This window comes from Erigeron canadensis, chromosome 2 (genome assembly GCF_010389155.1).
Source record: "Erigeron canadensis isolate Cc75 chromosome 2, C_canadensis_v1, whole genome shotgun sequence".
In the NCBI taxonomy this organism is placed as follows: domain Eukaryota; kingdom Viridiplantae; phylum Streptophyta; class Magnoliopsida; order Asterales; family Asteraceae; genus Erigeron; species Erigeron canadensis.
In genome coordinates, this window is record NC_057762.1 from 42,043,546 (window position 1) to 42,059,420 (window position 15,875).

General features: G+C 32.4%; 3 protein-coding genes across 4 annotated transcripts; 1 reads left to right on the top strand and 2 right to left on the bottom strand.

The window, feature by feature from the left end:
* Positions 1 to 1,646: 1,646 nt before the first annotated feature.
* LOC122588960 (nucleobase-ascorbate transporter 6-like) lies at positions 1,647 to 6,013 on the bottom strand. The gene is made up of 14 exons (XM_043761181.1): positions 5,896 to 6,013; positions 4,847 to 4,944; positions 4,361 to 4,534; positions 4,070 to 4,170; positions 3,888 to 3,963; positions 3,733 to 3,792; positions 3,463 to 3,647; positions 3,231 to 3,327; positions 2,943 to 3,029; positions 2,720 to 2,778; positions 2,542 to 2,633; positions 2,332 to 2,409; positions 2,093 to 2,253; positions 1,647 to 1,865 (listed from the first exon to the last, which is right to left on the bottom strand). The coding sequence occupies exons 1-14, from the start codon at positions 6,011 to 6,013 to the stop codon at positions 1,647 to 1,649; spliced, it is 1,605 nt and encodes a 534-aa protein (XP_043617116.1).
* A 758-nt stretch (positions 6,014 to 6,771) lies between these two features.
* Positions 6,772 to 8,778, top strand: LOC122586892 (39S ribosomal protein L47, mitochondrial-like). Its single transcript, XM_043758911.1, has 4 exons — positions 6,772 to 6,886; positions 7,139 to 7,308; positions 7,399 to 7,556; positions 8,412 to 8,778. The coding sequence occupies exons 2-4, from the start codon at positions 7,143 to 7,145 to the stop codon at positions 8,517 to 8,519; spliced, it is 432 nt and encodes a 143-aa protein (XP_043614846.1). The 5' UTR covers positions 6,772 to 6,886; positions 7,139 to 7,142; the 3' UTR covers positions 8,520 to 8,778.
* Positions 8,779 to 8,873: 95 nt separating this feature from the next.
* On the bottom strand, positions 8,874 to 11,995 carry LOC122586890 (rac-like GTP-binding protein 3). 2 transcript variants are annotated; one of them, XM_043758909.1, is made up of 8 exons: positions 11,719 to 11,995; positions 10,435 to 10,522; positions 10,209 to 10,318; positions 10,051 to 10,117; positions 9,856 to 9,920; positions 9,714 to 9,779; positions 9,541 to 9,635; positions 8,874 to 9,167 (listed from the first exon to the last, which is right to left on the bottom strand). In XM_043758909.1, the coding sequence occupies exons 1-8, from the start codon at positions 11,821 to 11,823 to the stop codon at positions 9,128 to 9,130; spliced, it is 636 nt and encodes a 211-aa protein (XP_043614844.1). In that variant the 5' UTR covers positions 11,824 to 11,995; the 3' UTR covers positions 8,874 to 9,127. The 2 variants fall into 2 exon arrangements, with proteins under 2 accessions (XP_043614844.1, XP_043614845.1); XM_043758910.1 differs by having other exon boundaries at positions 10,051 to 10,114; positions 11,719 to 11,993.
* Positions 11,996 to 15,875: the final 3,880 nt, after the last annotated feature.

Sequence of the window (15,875 nt, forward strand, 5' to 3'; positions counted from 1 at the left end):
GTCAACTTTACACCTGTGCATACAAGGTTTTGAAAGGAATGATGCCTTGACCACCTGCTGATTTTCAAATTAACTTTAAATATCATGGATATATTGAACCTACATACACTTTACTACTCATCTTTTAATTATGGGTCGAGAGATGTTAATTTGTCTTAGCTAGGGTGTCTCCCATCTCCTTGTTGGCTCATAGTAGTACCTATGACCCTCTTTATTTGGTGTGTTTAGTAGTAGTACACTACTACTTACTTTTATCGTAATCGTGTTTATTCGTGTATGTTGTGCGTCTCATTACTTATTGTATTAGCTATTCTCTCTTCTTTCTTTTCTTTATATTTTTTAACTTGTTACACTTACTGACTGACTTCTAAATTACCAGCAAATTACTTGACAATGCGCATCACAAGGTTTTTGTTGCCCAATGCCCATAAAAGAAAAGAGTTTCTAGCAAGTGGCCTAACATCAATTGATGAACTCTTTACTTAACCCATCTAAGAGAAAAGACCGTTCAAATTAAGCTCTATCCATAATTAATTAAATTCTATGATCTGGTATAATTTTATGTATAATAATAATAATAATAATAATAATAATAATAATAATAATAATAGTAACTAACAATATAATGTAATTACCAGCCAATGTTTGTTCACTTATAAAACTACTGTCTTGATAATTAGCAACTTACAGGAAAAAATGGTGGAGTGATAATTATTGGTTTATTTTTTTAATGACACGCCTAAAGTTAATCGTGGCTAAAGATACAAAATCCCAGCTCAATTTCCACTGAAACCTTTATCTTTTTGGAGGAATATAATGCAATAATATAGCCTTTAGGACTTAATGCTGGATTTGTTGCTTTCTAGGGTCATTGAGTACATTACGAACATGCTCATGCATTGCCATTGACTACTCCTTTAGTCTCTACCTCTAAGAAACAATAATATTGGATAACCTCATTATTAATCCCGTCACCATGAACTGACATATTATGATTTATGAAGAGGTGAGATATAGACAGTGCCACTCCCACCTGCGAGCAGATATATAGTGCAGTAATTATCGAGATGGTTTGTCCCGAAAGTAGCTAGGCTCAATATAGAACCATTAGGACAAACCATCCAAAAGTACAAAAGAAGGAAAATAAAATCCTTTTGAATACACAATTTAAATGTTTAAGCACTTTATAAAACCATTGGTTATGAAACATCAATACCTTTTCTACCCCTTACAAGCCTTAAGCTGTGAGCCAGAGTCCAGCCCATTGAGGATGAAGTCATGAACTAATAGACCTATGTGAAGGAATGCTTACGCCGAGCCAAGTGTACAGATGGACCATTTGCACTAGTAGTTATACAGCTGAATATATTTCGAATTATACAGCAACTGTAGAAAGATGACCATCAAAACAGCAAAATAGCCAAACCTTTACAGACAAAAATACAAACAAAACAAGAAGAATTCGTTTGAGAGCATTCGAACAAGACTGGTCATATCTCTATGGTATGATTACAGCATATACATATGAAACATTGGGACAGTGCGCAAGTCGCAAAACAACATAGTCCCTATCAAGCGGCTGTTGAGAGATCAAAACCTTCACATACACCTTATGTATCCCACTATTCGACTTATATCTAACTCTATCACACAGATGGGAAGTATCTATTCAGCCTGTAGGGCAATGAGTAGAACTCTTCACTTCTGCTATCGGTCTTGAACGAACGAAATTTGTCCCACCAATGCTTGCCTCTATCGTTCCTGATGGATCTGTCTTTGTAGTGAAGAGTGTTATCTAGAAAATATGCCACGACTGCTGCTACAAAAGCTTCTGATGAGAAAGGAACGTTGACCATGTTGTTAAACTACATTGACAATAACTGGAAGTTACGATTCGGGGTTTTAGAAATATCACACAAGGAAAAATGGAAGTTTTCAAAACCGATGTATTCTTTGATTTTTGAGGTCACCGATCAATCATAAAGTCCAAGATTGACATAAATATGGTTATTAACAATTAAACATCTCCTGTTTGCAGCCAGTTTACTAAATGTCACCTCAAATGTCAAAGTGTACCATTGGAAGTTCATACCCATCTTGCAGATGTGTGGACAGGGGCATAACCGTTGATAGCGATGTACTCATTGAAGTACTGAGGAACTGACAAGCCCAAATACACTGAAAACCCCAGTATGAACTTTGTTCGGAAGGTGTTCAGATTGCAGAATTGAAGAAAGCTAAGCCCCACCCCGCCTGTGATATGACAAGATTTCTCTCAATGTTTACTAAACAAGCGAGGAAGAGTTAACTAGGAAATTTACATAGACATACCTACGTAAGCGAAGAGAAGACAATATATAGCAGCAACTATGGGTGCTGGTATTGAAGCAAAGACTGCTCCAAATTTTCCTGCATGATCATGTAGCAAATTTAGCTATATCAAAAACATTTAAATGCCCGTTAGACATTAGTAGAAAACTTTCAATAGCAACCACCTAAGTCCTATTATAGATATATATTTAGTTTCATAGAAAAACTTGCCAAGGACCGAAAAGAATATCATGAACCCAGCTGAAATCTGAATGACTCTACGACTACCAATACGGGTCAAAGCCAAAAGACCAGCATTTTCACTGTAGCAAGCAAAAAAAAGTCTACTAGTTAAATAACCATTTAGAAAATTGTACAGTAGTAGGAAAAATGTAGCCTTTGAACTTACATAGATACTGAGGATCCACTTACAGTTCCAAACAAACCAGACAACAATATGCCAATTCCCTGCATAGACAACATATATAAACTACAGTTTGCTAGTCAACCTAATAACTATTGACTTTTTCAATCATCTTGAATCTTTAGTTATATAGACTATTGACGATAAGTTGGCTACCCCTAACATTGCGATCACAAGTGTAAGGAAAAAATGTGATGGATACTTTTACCTGCCAACCAACACCGCGACTTAGAATAGATGGTGGCATGGGAGTTGCACTTGCATACCTAGAAACCGCAATGAAGCCACCAGTTGACTGACCATACCATACGACACATGCAAAACACAAGTCGCTTCATATTAAGTTTGCAAGGACTCTCAAAAATGCAAAACACATGCAAAAACAATTGACCTTGAAAAGTATGATAAGAAAATGTATCTTGGTAGCTAAAACTCATTTACTTCAAGAAAATAAATGAAAAATGGAATTCTCTATGTTCATTTAAAAAAAAAAGACCTCTACAAGAGCTACAAAAGCAGCCATCATCATGGCAAAAGCTTCACCGGCATTGAAGGAGGGTGCACCCCATTGAAAAGGATATGGAGCTCTTATCCTGAAAATGCAGGACCCAGTTAACTACAGATATAGGTAGCAAGATTACCAGATTGAGTACCAGGTTGTGACAGGTCAAAATTTTACTGGTTCCATAAATAATACTCTGAATTATGAAATGAAAACATGTTCTAACCATGGAGCTGCGTGAATTAGTCCTGCTCGATCTGTACGGCAACTTGCTTGTGTCTTCAAAGCTGTGTGGTTATAGGCGCCACTAACGGTAAGTATGTGAGCATAAATCCAAACGATTGCAATAGATATCAGAACAGCAAAACGTTCCAATATGTTCCTTCCAGAATGTAACATATGCGATATGTACTGCACATAGCATTTATATAGGACTAAATCATTGAAGAATTTTGAGCATAGTAAATTAACATGTTTTTAGTCTTAGAAATATTACTTGGGACAGGACTAGTAAAATGATGAGCTGAGGTAGCCCAATTTCAACACATCTAGCTACCTGAAATAAAATAACGTATTTAAAAGGAAGAGAGTGGCCATAAGGGAATATGAAATATGTAATTTCATTATATAGGCGTGTCCAATTATAATCACCCCCGGGAATCCAAATTCATATAGCCCAAAGCCAGCAAGAGCAACCAAAGGAACTGCTGCAAGTGGACTTAACAGCCTATAAAACGAACAGTTGAGAGTGGTGAAAAACAGTTTGAAAGAAATGGAACCATGTAATACTTTAACAGCACCCACACACTATTGTTTTCAAGTTCAATGTTCACCTAACAACATTACGCCATAGACCACTGAACCCGAGAATGATCTGAATTGTTGAAGCAATAATTAAAGCACCTTGGATCGCGCGTATTGTCTTCTTGAATCTCTGGGCAGAAGTAACAATACACAGTTAGTCCAAGGTTCACAATATTTTCATTTTTTCAAGACGTGATTGTACGTCTTAGTTTACTTAATGTGAGCATCATTGAAATGACCAATGAAAGGTAAATCCATAAATATCAACTTTTAGAGAATCAAACACGCGATTAAAATATAAAAGAACTTGGTTCACAAACTGCTATAGGATCCGGATCGCTCCAACGACCAGAGAGGATAATTGAGATAGTGGGTGGAACGAAAGTATACGAACTCCCAATGACAGCAGGTAACCTAGTCCCGAACATAGTTTGCAGCAATGTGTTCAATCCAGCAACAAAAAGCATAGTTTGAATCACGTCGGCTTTCTCTCTCTATAAGAATAACATCATTTTTCCAAATAAGTGATCAAGACAAACACACAAATAAATGAATATTTGAACTGCATTCTATTGCCAAAACCACAATCTTACCATTTATCATTCTCCAACATGACAAGCGATGATAAACAGTTAACCAATTGCATACATATATGTTTAAAAGTCGACAAAAAGATATTATGGTGCAACATAGTTTATTTGTCATGCCATTATGACTCATAAACACCTAATGTTTATAATGTAGTTTCAAGTTGGAAGAGAAATCCCGGCCATATGGACTACAATGTTTCAATTTTGAAGTCTTACATTGCCTCCACCCATTTGAGGAACAAGAGCCATTGGAATGATAACCGTTGTGCCAAGCATTACTATATAATGCTGAAAACCAAGCAGTATAGCTTCGGCTGCAGCAAAATACGCAAAAGTTAAAAGAAGATAGATAAAAACCCGTTGTTGTTCTTAAAGGAACATAATTTATCTGCGTATCGGTAAAATGTGAACCCCAAATAAAAGGGGAAAAAAAAAATCAAACTTCACCATTGTAGAATAAATGGAGTAAATAGGCGAAGACACAAATATGATGGAATGTTATACACTTATACACCAATTTCGTCAGAAGTCCACACTTAATTATAAGTGAGGCTATGACTTCACACGTGAGCTAAGAATATACAGTAGCATATTAAGAAAATTCAATTCGGTTATGATTTAGAACAAAAAGTTTAATTAGAAAAAAATAAGTACAAGCTCAAACAAAAAAAATAATTAACAAAACACAAAGTGTCAGCATTTTCTTATAGGGTTAAGTATACACGGATGACGGATCACCAAACCGAAGGACCTATAAAACGTGGGGCACAAACGTGATACTAACAAACAGTATGTTATAGTGAAGTTCGGGTTTCCACATAATGATACTAGCTAGTATAGTCAAGGGTCGTAGTCAACTATTTTTAGTTTCGCTTTGGTCAAAGTCAAACGTATATTTTAGTGCAAACTTGGGCCAAAATCACTTGGCCAACCCATTTCTTGGTCTGACTAGGGACTGAACCGTTTCAAAACGGTAGCATACAGGTATTAAGTGGTGGCCGGCTACATTACAAGGTACGATACAAAAGTCATTCCGAAAAAAGGTTGATATATAGCAATACTGCATCAATATGCCCAACTTGCTGATACTTGGTTTAATTAGCTTCTGAAATTACTTTATGTTAAGCTGTTAATTATCCAGATTAAGGAATGGTTTGTTATTAACCGGCCAGCATATACAATCACGTACAAGCTAGTATAAAAAAAAAAGAAGCATTTATTTAATTTAATTTAATTAAAGAAAAAGGAAAGATGGATATACTTACGCCATGGAGGTGGACTTGTGATGCAGTATGCGACATTTGGAAGCTGATCTCTTGCTGGGTGTGGCACCAGTAGCGCCTGTTCACCACCTTTTGGTCCGCCATTAACTACTCCGGCCATATATGCTTCGATCGATCGATTAAATGGAAGACGAAATTAATTAGAACAAGAAGATCATACGATGATGAAGAAATTGAAGCCCGTGAGACAGTACGTAGAAGTACAAGTGCGTTTAGTCAGTCGGTTTTGCATGTACACGTGTTATAACCCCCCCTCTATCTATATTATTTGTGATAACTACAAAAAATGCTCAATTTTATGACATCTGTTTTCATACGGATACCCTTCCTTACGAAAATGATAAATCATATCTTCGTAAATCACTTCTTTTAGAAAACTTTCTAAAAAAAACAAAAAAATCATATTAAAAAAAACAAATGAATGGATTACCCATATTATATTATATTTTAAAAATATAATGGTATGGATGCGGAAGATATCAATTCATCAAAACAATTTTAAATATTTGATTTTATTATATATGATATGTTTTTATATATAATAACTTTTTTCATCGTTGCGTTCATGGAATATTTAAATCATTAATATAGTTATGTTTATGTTTTTTACATTTTATTATTCGATCTGTTATATTTTCTTATCGTTATTATTGTTATATGTTTAGTTTTTTTTTTTTTTAAATTTGAGTGTCAGATGTTTTACATAAATTTGAGTCTAAAAAACTTTATTGTATAAAAAGGTTGATGTTTTATCACAAGAAAAAATTGGGCCAAAATTAACGCATCCATAAAAGTTAAAGTAGCCCATTAATATGGTACAACTTAACAGGCTAGCTCTTCACAAATTTTTGCTTTTGGGCGTCCAAACACTTGAGGACTTTAGGGTTCTGCGTTCTTCCTTTCATTTTTCATTTTTGGTTCCATTTCAGAGATCAGTAGCTTGAGTACTTCGCATTTTTACTCTTTGGTTTTGGTACGATCTTTAATTATTTATTATTCATCATTGTTTTTATTGTTTTTGACGTTCATGAATTATCATTTTGTGTTGGTATGTTATCGTTATATTTTAGCTGTTGCACTCCAACTGTTTGATAATTTGTTTCTGAGAAAATCTGTTTGAATTTTATCATTACTTATAGAAAATAAATGAAGTATTGTAATCATGCTCATACAGATTGAATAAACAGAAATGCAGATAATATTTTATTGGCTTTTTCGTTTGCAGCATTATGTTTTTGACAAGAATATTCGGAAGGACACTCCTTGCAGCTGCAAAATCAGAAACTTCTGCTGCAGGTGCCGCAGCTGCAAGTACTCTACGAACAGCACAAAATCCTCTCGAAGAGTTTTTCGAGATTGATAGAAACCCCGAAGAGGAAAAACCTGTTGTCTATGGTACATTTGATCTTTTAAAATGTTTGCGTGTTACATACGATGTATTGAAATCAATTTTTTTCTGAAATTTTCTTAATTTGCAACGATCAGGACGTAGTTGGAAGGCTTCTGAATTGCGTCTTAAATCTTGGGATGATCTACACAAGCTATGGTACGTGTTGTTGAAGGAAAAGAACATGCTTATGACCCAACGCCAGATGCTTCATGCTCAAAATCTGCGGTTTCCTAACCCAGAGCGTCTACCCAAGGTTCGGCATTATTTTGTCTTTTGGCATTGTTTTATCTTTTCACTTATTTGACTCTCCCAACACAATTACCAATTACAAAGTGAAAAATTTAAACTTGATAGTTGATAGCATCCAAATGAAATCACATAATCCCTTATTAGATCTATGGTTCACCGCTATATTATTCATACAATATGAACCGTTAAATGAAAATATAGAGTACATTTTCCCTGTTTTGCTGGTACACATAGTTGCACTACAGATAATATGTTTCAACCCCGTATAGAGCGTGCATGTTTGATGCTATATTTCTATTGGCCATTAAAACATTTAGACTTGTCGGTCGATGTCCATTTGATTTGTTTACAAGTTTGGACAATTATCAAGTAATCAAACATATGATGCACAATTCATACATAACAACAAACTTAACAGGTAGCAATTTTGACCTAAATTGGTGAATTTTGCATTGTGTTATTATTTCAAAGATGTCAACTGAGTAACATTAGTTAAAAAGGGAACAAGGTTAAAAGTCTGCCAAAAGTCTTTCCCCTTTTTTTTGATGTGTACAACCTCTAACTCTGATTATTCAATGATTTAAATTTTCGCTTCAATAATATTGTTTTTCTAATCATAATTAGAGCTTTCATTGTTCGTATAAGCTTTAAAAAATTGGAGACACATAAGTGTTTATAGGTCAAAACCGAGCCTGACTTGTTTTGGCCCGTGCTGAAAATGATTTGTTTAAACCCAGATCCTTTTTGAGCTGTTACCCAACCCGTCTTAGCTGACAATCTTGCCACATCTACACTTCATGTGAATGAATGATCTCTTTGATACCAAACGAATAGTGACCGAGTCATCAATTGTTTGCAGGTAAGGAAATCAATGTGCAGAATTAAGCATGTACTGACTGAAAGAGCAATTGAAGATCCAGATCCTAGGAGGACTGCTGAGATGAAGAGAATGATAAATGCTTTATGATGTGACTTATGTGTAGGTATGCTATCGATAGAAGTGGACACTGCTTGTCGATTAGTATTTGTAATTTTTATCATAATCTCAGGATTTCTGTAGTGTGGTTATGGCTCTGTGGTCCAGCTGTAGTTGGGTTCTGGTTTGGTCTGGTCCTGTCTTCTTGTTTCTGTTAGCATGTTACTTCATCCCTTTATGATAAGTGATCATTTTAATACAAACCTCTTGAACATGTTCGACTTCAATAAACGTTTTTGAGCTTATTTAATACATGGTATTTCAGACGGTCTTGGCATAAGTTTGTTTCAGGAACTAATATAGACCAAGAAACGAATAACTTTATCAGCAATAATATCATGAAAATTAGTTGTGCCTGAAAGCACTTAATTGAACTTTTGCTTTTTTAGAGACTATATCTAGAAATTGAATTACAAGTACCTATTCAGTATTTCTTTTACAAAATGGTTAAAGTTAAAACAATACACACATAAATTGAAATGGATATGTTCAACACATATACTTCTCTGCTTGCCTATTTACTAACAATGGCAGCCGATCCTATTAAGCTTGAGTGGTAAGTTACAGTGGAGTTCAATGTGAATAAACTGTAAACTGTTTCATCCCAGGCAAGCGAGTTTTCGTGTGCAAAACATGTTCCTGCAATTCCATAAAAGCTAGTTAGCTTAACATGCAATGAATATTGCACTGATTTCTTTAAAGTCTAATTATTTTCTGAATTTGTGTTAAAAAGAAAGCAGATTGTTTTGCTTTTGATGAACTTCTAGAAGCAAATGGTTGAACCATGTAACTATGTAAGTAATGTCTACTATGTATTTGATCTTTTTGTTTTTCTTACAACTGTCATTGTACCTGTCATAATTTATCGTATTAAAAAAAAAGTTAGGGAAAGTGTTTATGATACGATCTGTTAATCAATCCTTCATTTATGAACTGAACTAGATGAAACCCCTAATCCCACTTTTCTTTTGAAAGATATTGAGAATACACGGATAATATTAGAGCAACTCACACAAAACACCCAGGGCGTGGCTTTTTCTTCTCCTTTGGTGCCTGTTGTGGTTTGATAACAACCTTTATAGCGGCATCAAAAACTGCTTTAACATTCTGTCATCATGAACAACTGATCAAAAAACAAACCAATAACTGCTGGTTTAACAAAGTTACTTTCAGAATCATTCTTACCTGTTGAGTCTTAGAGCTACATTCGATATAATATGCAGCGCCCATTTGTTTACGTAGCTCTTCTCCCTAATCACATTGTTAAACAAAGTTTATAATTTGAATACTAATCATAGATCAAAAGTTGGCTGGGCAAGAGATATACCTGCGCAGTGGTCACAGGCACTAGTCCTGGATGATCAGCCAAGTAACGTTTATCCTCACGAAGATCTAGAGAAATAATCAATCATAAGGTATTATTAGAGGTGGCAAAATGGGCGGGTCAGATTGGTTAGGTAATGGGTGAATATGGGTTCGTGTCAAAACTGAATATTCTCCACACTATCTAAAAGCAACATACCAAGTTTGGTTCCAGCCAGAACAACTGGGACTCCAGGAGCAAAATGCTGAAGTTCAGGGATCCACTGCTTGAATATAAGACTATCAGAAATCACTTAATATGGACCAACATAAGTATATCGAAGTAATGGAACTCAAAAGCATGAGTGTTTTAAATACCTTCTTAAGTATGTTCTCATAGCTCGCTCGACTGACCAATGAAAATGCCAGAACGAATACATCAGCTCCTCGGTAACTCAAGGGTCGTAACCGGTTGTAATCTTCTTGTCCTGATGAGTTGATGAACAATGACCCAAATTAGAAATAATTTTTTTGGATACGGTTTTGTTGTGTCTTTCTTAAAATGGATATGATCTGTGGATTGTGATTGTGGAGAAAATCTTACCAGCAGTGTCCCAGAGGCCCAAGTTGACAGTGGTGCCTTCAACTACCACATTTGCACTAAAGTTATCAAATACAGTTGGCACATAGTCCTGGTCAAGGTCAAATTATTAGAACTACACCTTTAAAAACATGCAAATCAATGTATTTTTTAAATGAAACATCCATAACAGCAGCTCTGTATATGATTATCATTTTGCATATTTGTTCTTCATTTGTAGCCAGGCAATTTTATTTTAAAGAACTTGTAAGACAAGCACGCAGAAAAGCAACAAAATGTTTTTTTTTTCCTGGTATTTTGATTGTTTAACAAGCAACAATAATGATTTTGAACCACTGAGTTACTGTTCTGTTTCTTAACTATCACACTCTTGAGAAAAAAGCAAAAATGAGACAGCAGTCAGCGGCATATATATATATATATATATAATGGAAAAAACACGGCATATACTTCATGATAATAAAAAAAAGTAGACTGTTAGTTTCTTCTTTTACAAAGAACTTTGGCGGTGATTTGGATGTGTCGTGAACATGGTTAACACGTTGAAGTAGTAATGATAGCGTTCAACACATCATGTTTAGGTTTTCATTTTCTAGGACCACAATAAGTGGTTGGAACAAAATGTGAAACTAACAATTTGACAAAATTAGATTCTTGGGCATGGCAATAACACCTTCTAACACATCAAATCCAAACACCCATTGGTTTTTTGGATAAGAATTGATACCCAGGATTAAAAAATGATATGAATTGCTAATGGTTCTAAACCGGACTAATGACTCAAAACACATCGAATTTCGATCATTCAGGACTAGACCCATAAAAGAAGTGCTCACAAAATACATATCCCACTGGTTTCAAGAGGAGTGTGTGTGAAATAAACTGACAGTGTGGAATACAAGATTACTAGAAGTCCAACTAGTTTAATCAGTTAAGATTAAGTTGCCATAGGCAGGCTAGACCATTAATCTTGGTTAAAATCTTGAAATAATTACAGAACAGTAAGAAATAGTGGCAAAAGTCCACTTTTTTTTCTAGTTATTTATGAAAAGGGAAAGAAATATTACAAGATACCCAGATGACAGAAAAGGCCAATTCACAAGAATCCAAAATCAAGACAGATGAAACCAAAGCAAAAAGAAGCAAGAATGATAGATATGGATGCAACAGAAAGACAGATAGATACAGAACTCAGAAAGTAAAGAATCTTGAGAATAAACAGATAAAAGAAAAAAGCTGCAAGTTTAGCAGAAGCAATCTATAAAAGAATGATAGTAATAAACTTACAGTTGGGAATTTGTTACTTGTGTAGCAAATTAGCATACAAGTTTTGCCAACAGCACCGTCACCAACAGTCACACACTTGATGAACCTAGAGGCACTTGAAGCCATTGAATATAAAATCTAGAGCCACAATACTTTCTAATTATATAAACACAAGAATCCAATGAGAGATGATGAATTAAAGAATTTATTGGATATACAGATAGAAATGGAAGAAGGGATTTTTGTGTTTACTTTAATGGTTGGTTGTTTTGTGTGTGTGTATATATATGGTTACATCAATGTCTTGTTGTTTTTATTTTATTTTTGTATTGTGTTAAAGATGACAAAAGGTGAGAGCCTAAACAGGGTCACATGATTTCACACTCCCTTTACATTAACCACTACTTGCTCTCGAGTTAGAATTATAAATGCAAACATAATGATAAGTTGAAACTTCATCCTCTCTTTTTGTTAGAAAAGTTTGTGAAATAAAAATTGTATGTTAAAGAACAAGTTTAATTTATTTAATATTGTTGAATATTTTTGCATCGACAGGGTTAAGAAATAAATCAATGACCATATATTTTGGTGAATCTTATCGCCCGCATTAGGAACGACTGTATAAAGCCTTGATTTTAAGGATCCTCGATTGTATAAAATTTAAGATTTATAAGTTACTCAAACGGCATCCGCGCAATGTGAAAGTGTAACAACCGCGGCGGTGGTGACGGTGACCGGTGGTAGCGGTGTGAGGCGGTAACAGGTGACGCGCGGTGGCGGCGATTGATGGTGGTGATGGCGGCGGCGTCAGTTATTGACATAATGAATTTTTGATGAATTGTTGAAACTTAAAGTCAACTAAATAAAATTTGCTTTATAATAATAAGTATAAAATTTATAACTGTTTTTAAGAGACTCATGGATTTAAAAAATTAATGATGAAAATGTAATATTTCAAAGGGTTTTATTAAACGAAATCCTAAAGGTTTTTGTTAAAGTGCATTAAATAGTTATACATTTAATAAAAAAAAATTAGGGGTAAACTTTTGATAGTATAAAAAGGTACAATTTTTTAATGCTTTTTAACTATAGCATTTTATTATTTTAAATATTAAAAAATATCACTCTATTAGAGAAGAACCCAAAATAAAATTTACCAAAGTTCGAATTGAATCTCATTTCCTACACTTGTACGAGTATATTATATATCGAGGGTTTTGAGAATTTTGGGTTACATCATAGATAGTTGTGGTTTGAGTTCCACATACTATCCAATTAGATGTTATTGTGGTGTCTCAAATGCTAACTGCTAACTTGCTATTAGAAAAAAAAAATGCTTAGAAAGAAAAAACCTTAATTATACCTTATTCAAAAAGTGTTCATGTATTTTACGGAGTATAAAATATATAGCTTTTGCGATTTATGTGGCCTAACTTATGATATTGCATGAGGCCTCCAAATTCATTTGCCAGTCTTGATGAATCGTGATATTATTTTCTAAAAGTAATAATTCGATCTTATTTATCTGAATTGCATGAATACCATTTTGGTATAATTTAAAGAGTTTTGATATTGGTGGTAGGAATGAAATCGAAGAACCTTTATGCAGCATAACAGTATTTTATGTTTTTGTGTACCATATCTTTAAGTTTGAGTTTGTTTTAAGTATGTGGAATCTGTTACATTGGATTTGGTTTTCATTCCGTATTATATTTGGTGATAAAAAATAAAAAATAAAAACTTCATTATGTTTAATTATTAACATTCTTCATTTTAAAGTAATCGTCATTCCTCTAGAAAAAGGGAGGGCAGGGGTGCAATTCATTTTCTTAAATCTCCAAAATACAAATGTTCAAAAAAGAAAATCTCCAAAATACAAAAGACATTCTTTCAAATTTTATTTATTTATTAACGGATTTTGTACTTTTAAAATCATTTTGTGAACTATACATGTTGTAAGTATCTCACCCAATTATAGAGAATGTTAAGTGGAGGTGTGGATTTCATTCATTCATTCATTATTTTGAATATCTGAAATACAAAAAGTATTCTAATTCCATTTAAATTAAATCTCTATTATTAATGAAACAAGATTGTTTTTTATAATTATTTTAAAAAACTTTTTGATGTGACAAGTCCATATTTTATTTTAAAAAGATTTTTATTAAATTATGATGTCATGTACTCATATTATAAAAAATATAAAGATAGCTCTTTACATGTTGAATAAAAATATTAATTAATTATTAAAAAATAAATAAATAAATTATATAATACTACAAGTAAATTTTCTTTATTTATTTACTTAACTCAATAGTTATTTCTGTTTTAAATATTATGATTGTGTTTATTGTGTTAGTTGAATTATTAGTTTTATATCAAGTAATTATAATAGATCAGTAACAAACATCACATATATTTTTTAACATAATTTATGATTTAAAAATTTTAATTAACATGTCCGGATTGAACCCAGGTTGATAACTAATTATAATGTCAAAACATAATTCCCGAATATGGATATTAATCGAATATTGCAATAATTTGAAAACAAAACCAAAAATGGGAGTGTGAGAGTGTATATATATATATTTGGCCAACAAATGAAATGATGGTATTTTGAACTACTATGTGACTAGCTAGTTGTATTTGTTTATATATCGCAGTAATGAAAATGACATGGATATTGTAATGTTTCATGTATATCATTTATAGGAAAAGGCATCACAAACATACTACTAATTAAATAAACATAATTCGTCATAATGACAAACAAATATATTAGGTCATTGATTAAGGTTTCTTTGAAAATTATAATATGTTGTTTTATAAATTCTTTATTAGATTTTAGACCCGTATCTATCACTGTACACAGATTTACGATATTATTAATATTAGATTCTCATACATTTTAAGTTATAAAAGATAACTTTGAAGATATACGGTTTTAAGATGACATGGATATTGTAATGTTTCATGTATATCATTTAAAGGAAAAGGCATCAGAAACATACTACTAATTAAATAAACATAATTCGTAATAATGACAAACAAATATATTAGGTCATTGATTAAGGTTTCTTTGAAAATTATAATACGTTGTTTTATAAATTCTTTACTAGATTTTAGACCTGTGTCTAACACTGTACACGGATTTACGATATTATTAATATTAGATCTTCATACATTTTAAGTTATAAAAGATAACTTTGAAGATATACGGTTTTAAGTGTTATACATTGCAAGCTGTGATACAACAGTCATAGGTTCGTCACTGTCATTATTAGCTGAGACATATTGATGGAATTGTTTATCATAGTCATTCCACAAGACACATGCTATAATAATTTCTCTATAATAGATTTTTTTTCTAAACCAATTATACTTGTAATGTTATATTATTAAAAAAATAATTAAGAATTAGTACTTGACATTCAAGTATATGTACTTGATCATGATGTGAACCCATAACACGCATAGGTTTATTTTCAATCACATGTCTTATGATAATTGGATAACAATTAGAATTGTTTTCATATTGTTTGATAAAAAGTAGGACTTTTGATTTGAGTGACAATTGTAACTTTGAACATTAATACGCAAAATTAATATAACAATAAAAAAATTTGTACCTTTTTTATTGAGAGATAGAATGAATCTTGTATTGGGTTCATATTAATTTGGATTTAGTATTCAAGTAACCTTCTGTTGTAAATCGTGTTTTGTTTTATGATCGTCTAATGTTCTATGATTACTATTGTGTTTAGGATAAGGATGTTGTATATCATCATCTGTTATTATGTTGAGATATGTATCTAGAGTTCAAATTGTGTTTATATTAAATATTAAACTAAAAATTAATATTTACTTATAATTTATAAAAATCTAATCTAATATTTGTTAATAAGTCATTAGGTTTTGAAATAATTTTTTTAGACAATTTCATATGTTGAAATTTTTTAAAATAATTAAATGATTGTAAATTTTAAAAAATGCTTTCAAGATATGGTTAAAAATAAATATAAATTAAATATTCATGGCTAAAAAGTATAAATTATTGTTGGAAAACAAAAAAGTGTAAATTAATGAGAATTTTTTTTACAAATTAATATAAATACTAATATAATAATATATTTGGATAATGATTATTATGATTTTTAATTTATAGTTAATCTAAA

Excerpts from the sequence above, each read along its gene's own strand:
- LOC122586890 (XM_043758909.1), bottom strand. The coding sequence starts at position 11,823 with ATGGCTTCAAGTGCCTCTAGGTTCATCAAGTGTGTGACTGTTGGTGAC. Across the intron at positions 10,118-10,208 it reads ATGAGAACATACTTAAGAAG|CAGTGGATCCCTGAACTTCA; the intron begins GTATTTAAAACA and ends CTTATATTCAAG. Across the intron at positions 9,168-9,540 it reads CCACGCCCTGGGTGTTTTGT|GAACATGTTTTGCACACGAA; the intron begins GTGAGTTGCTCT and ends ATGGAATTGCAG.
- LOC122588960 (XM_043761181.1), bottom strand. The coding sequence starts at position 6,013 with ATGGCCGGAGTAGTTAATGGCGGACCAAAAGGTGGTGAACAGGCGCTA. Across the intron at positions 3,964-4,069 it reads CTATGGCGTAATGTTGTTAG|GCTGTTAAGTCCACTTGCAG; the intron begins GTGAACATTGAA and ends TTCGTTTTATAG. Across the intron at positions 3,328-3,462 it reads CTAATTCACGCAGCTCCATG|GATAAGAGCTCCATATCCTT; the intron begins GTTAGAACATGT and ends CTGCATTTTCAG.
- LOC122586892 (XM_043758911.1), top strand. The coding sequence starts at position 7,143 with ATGTTTTTGACAAGAATATTCGGAAGGACACTCCTTGCAGCTGCAAAA. Across the intron at positions 7,309-7,398 it reads GGAAAAACCTGTTGTCTATG|GACGTAGTTGGAAGGCTTCT; the intron begins GTACATTTGATC and ends TGCAACGATCAG. Across the intron at positions 7,557-8,411 it reads ACCCAGAGCGTCTACCCAAG|GTAAGGAAATCAATGTGCAG; the intron begins GTTCGGCATTAT and ends AATTGTTTGCAG.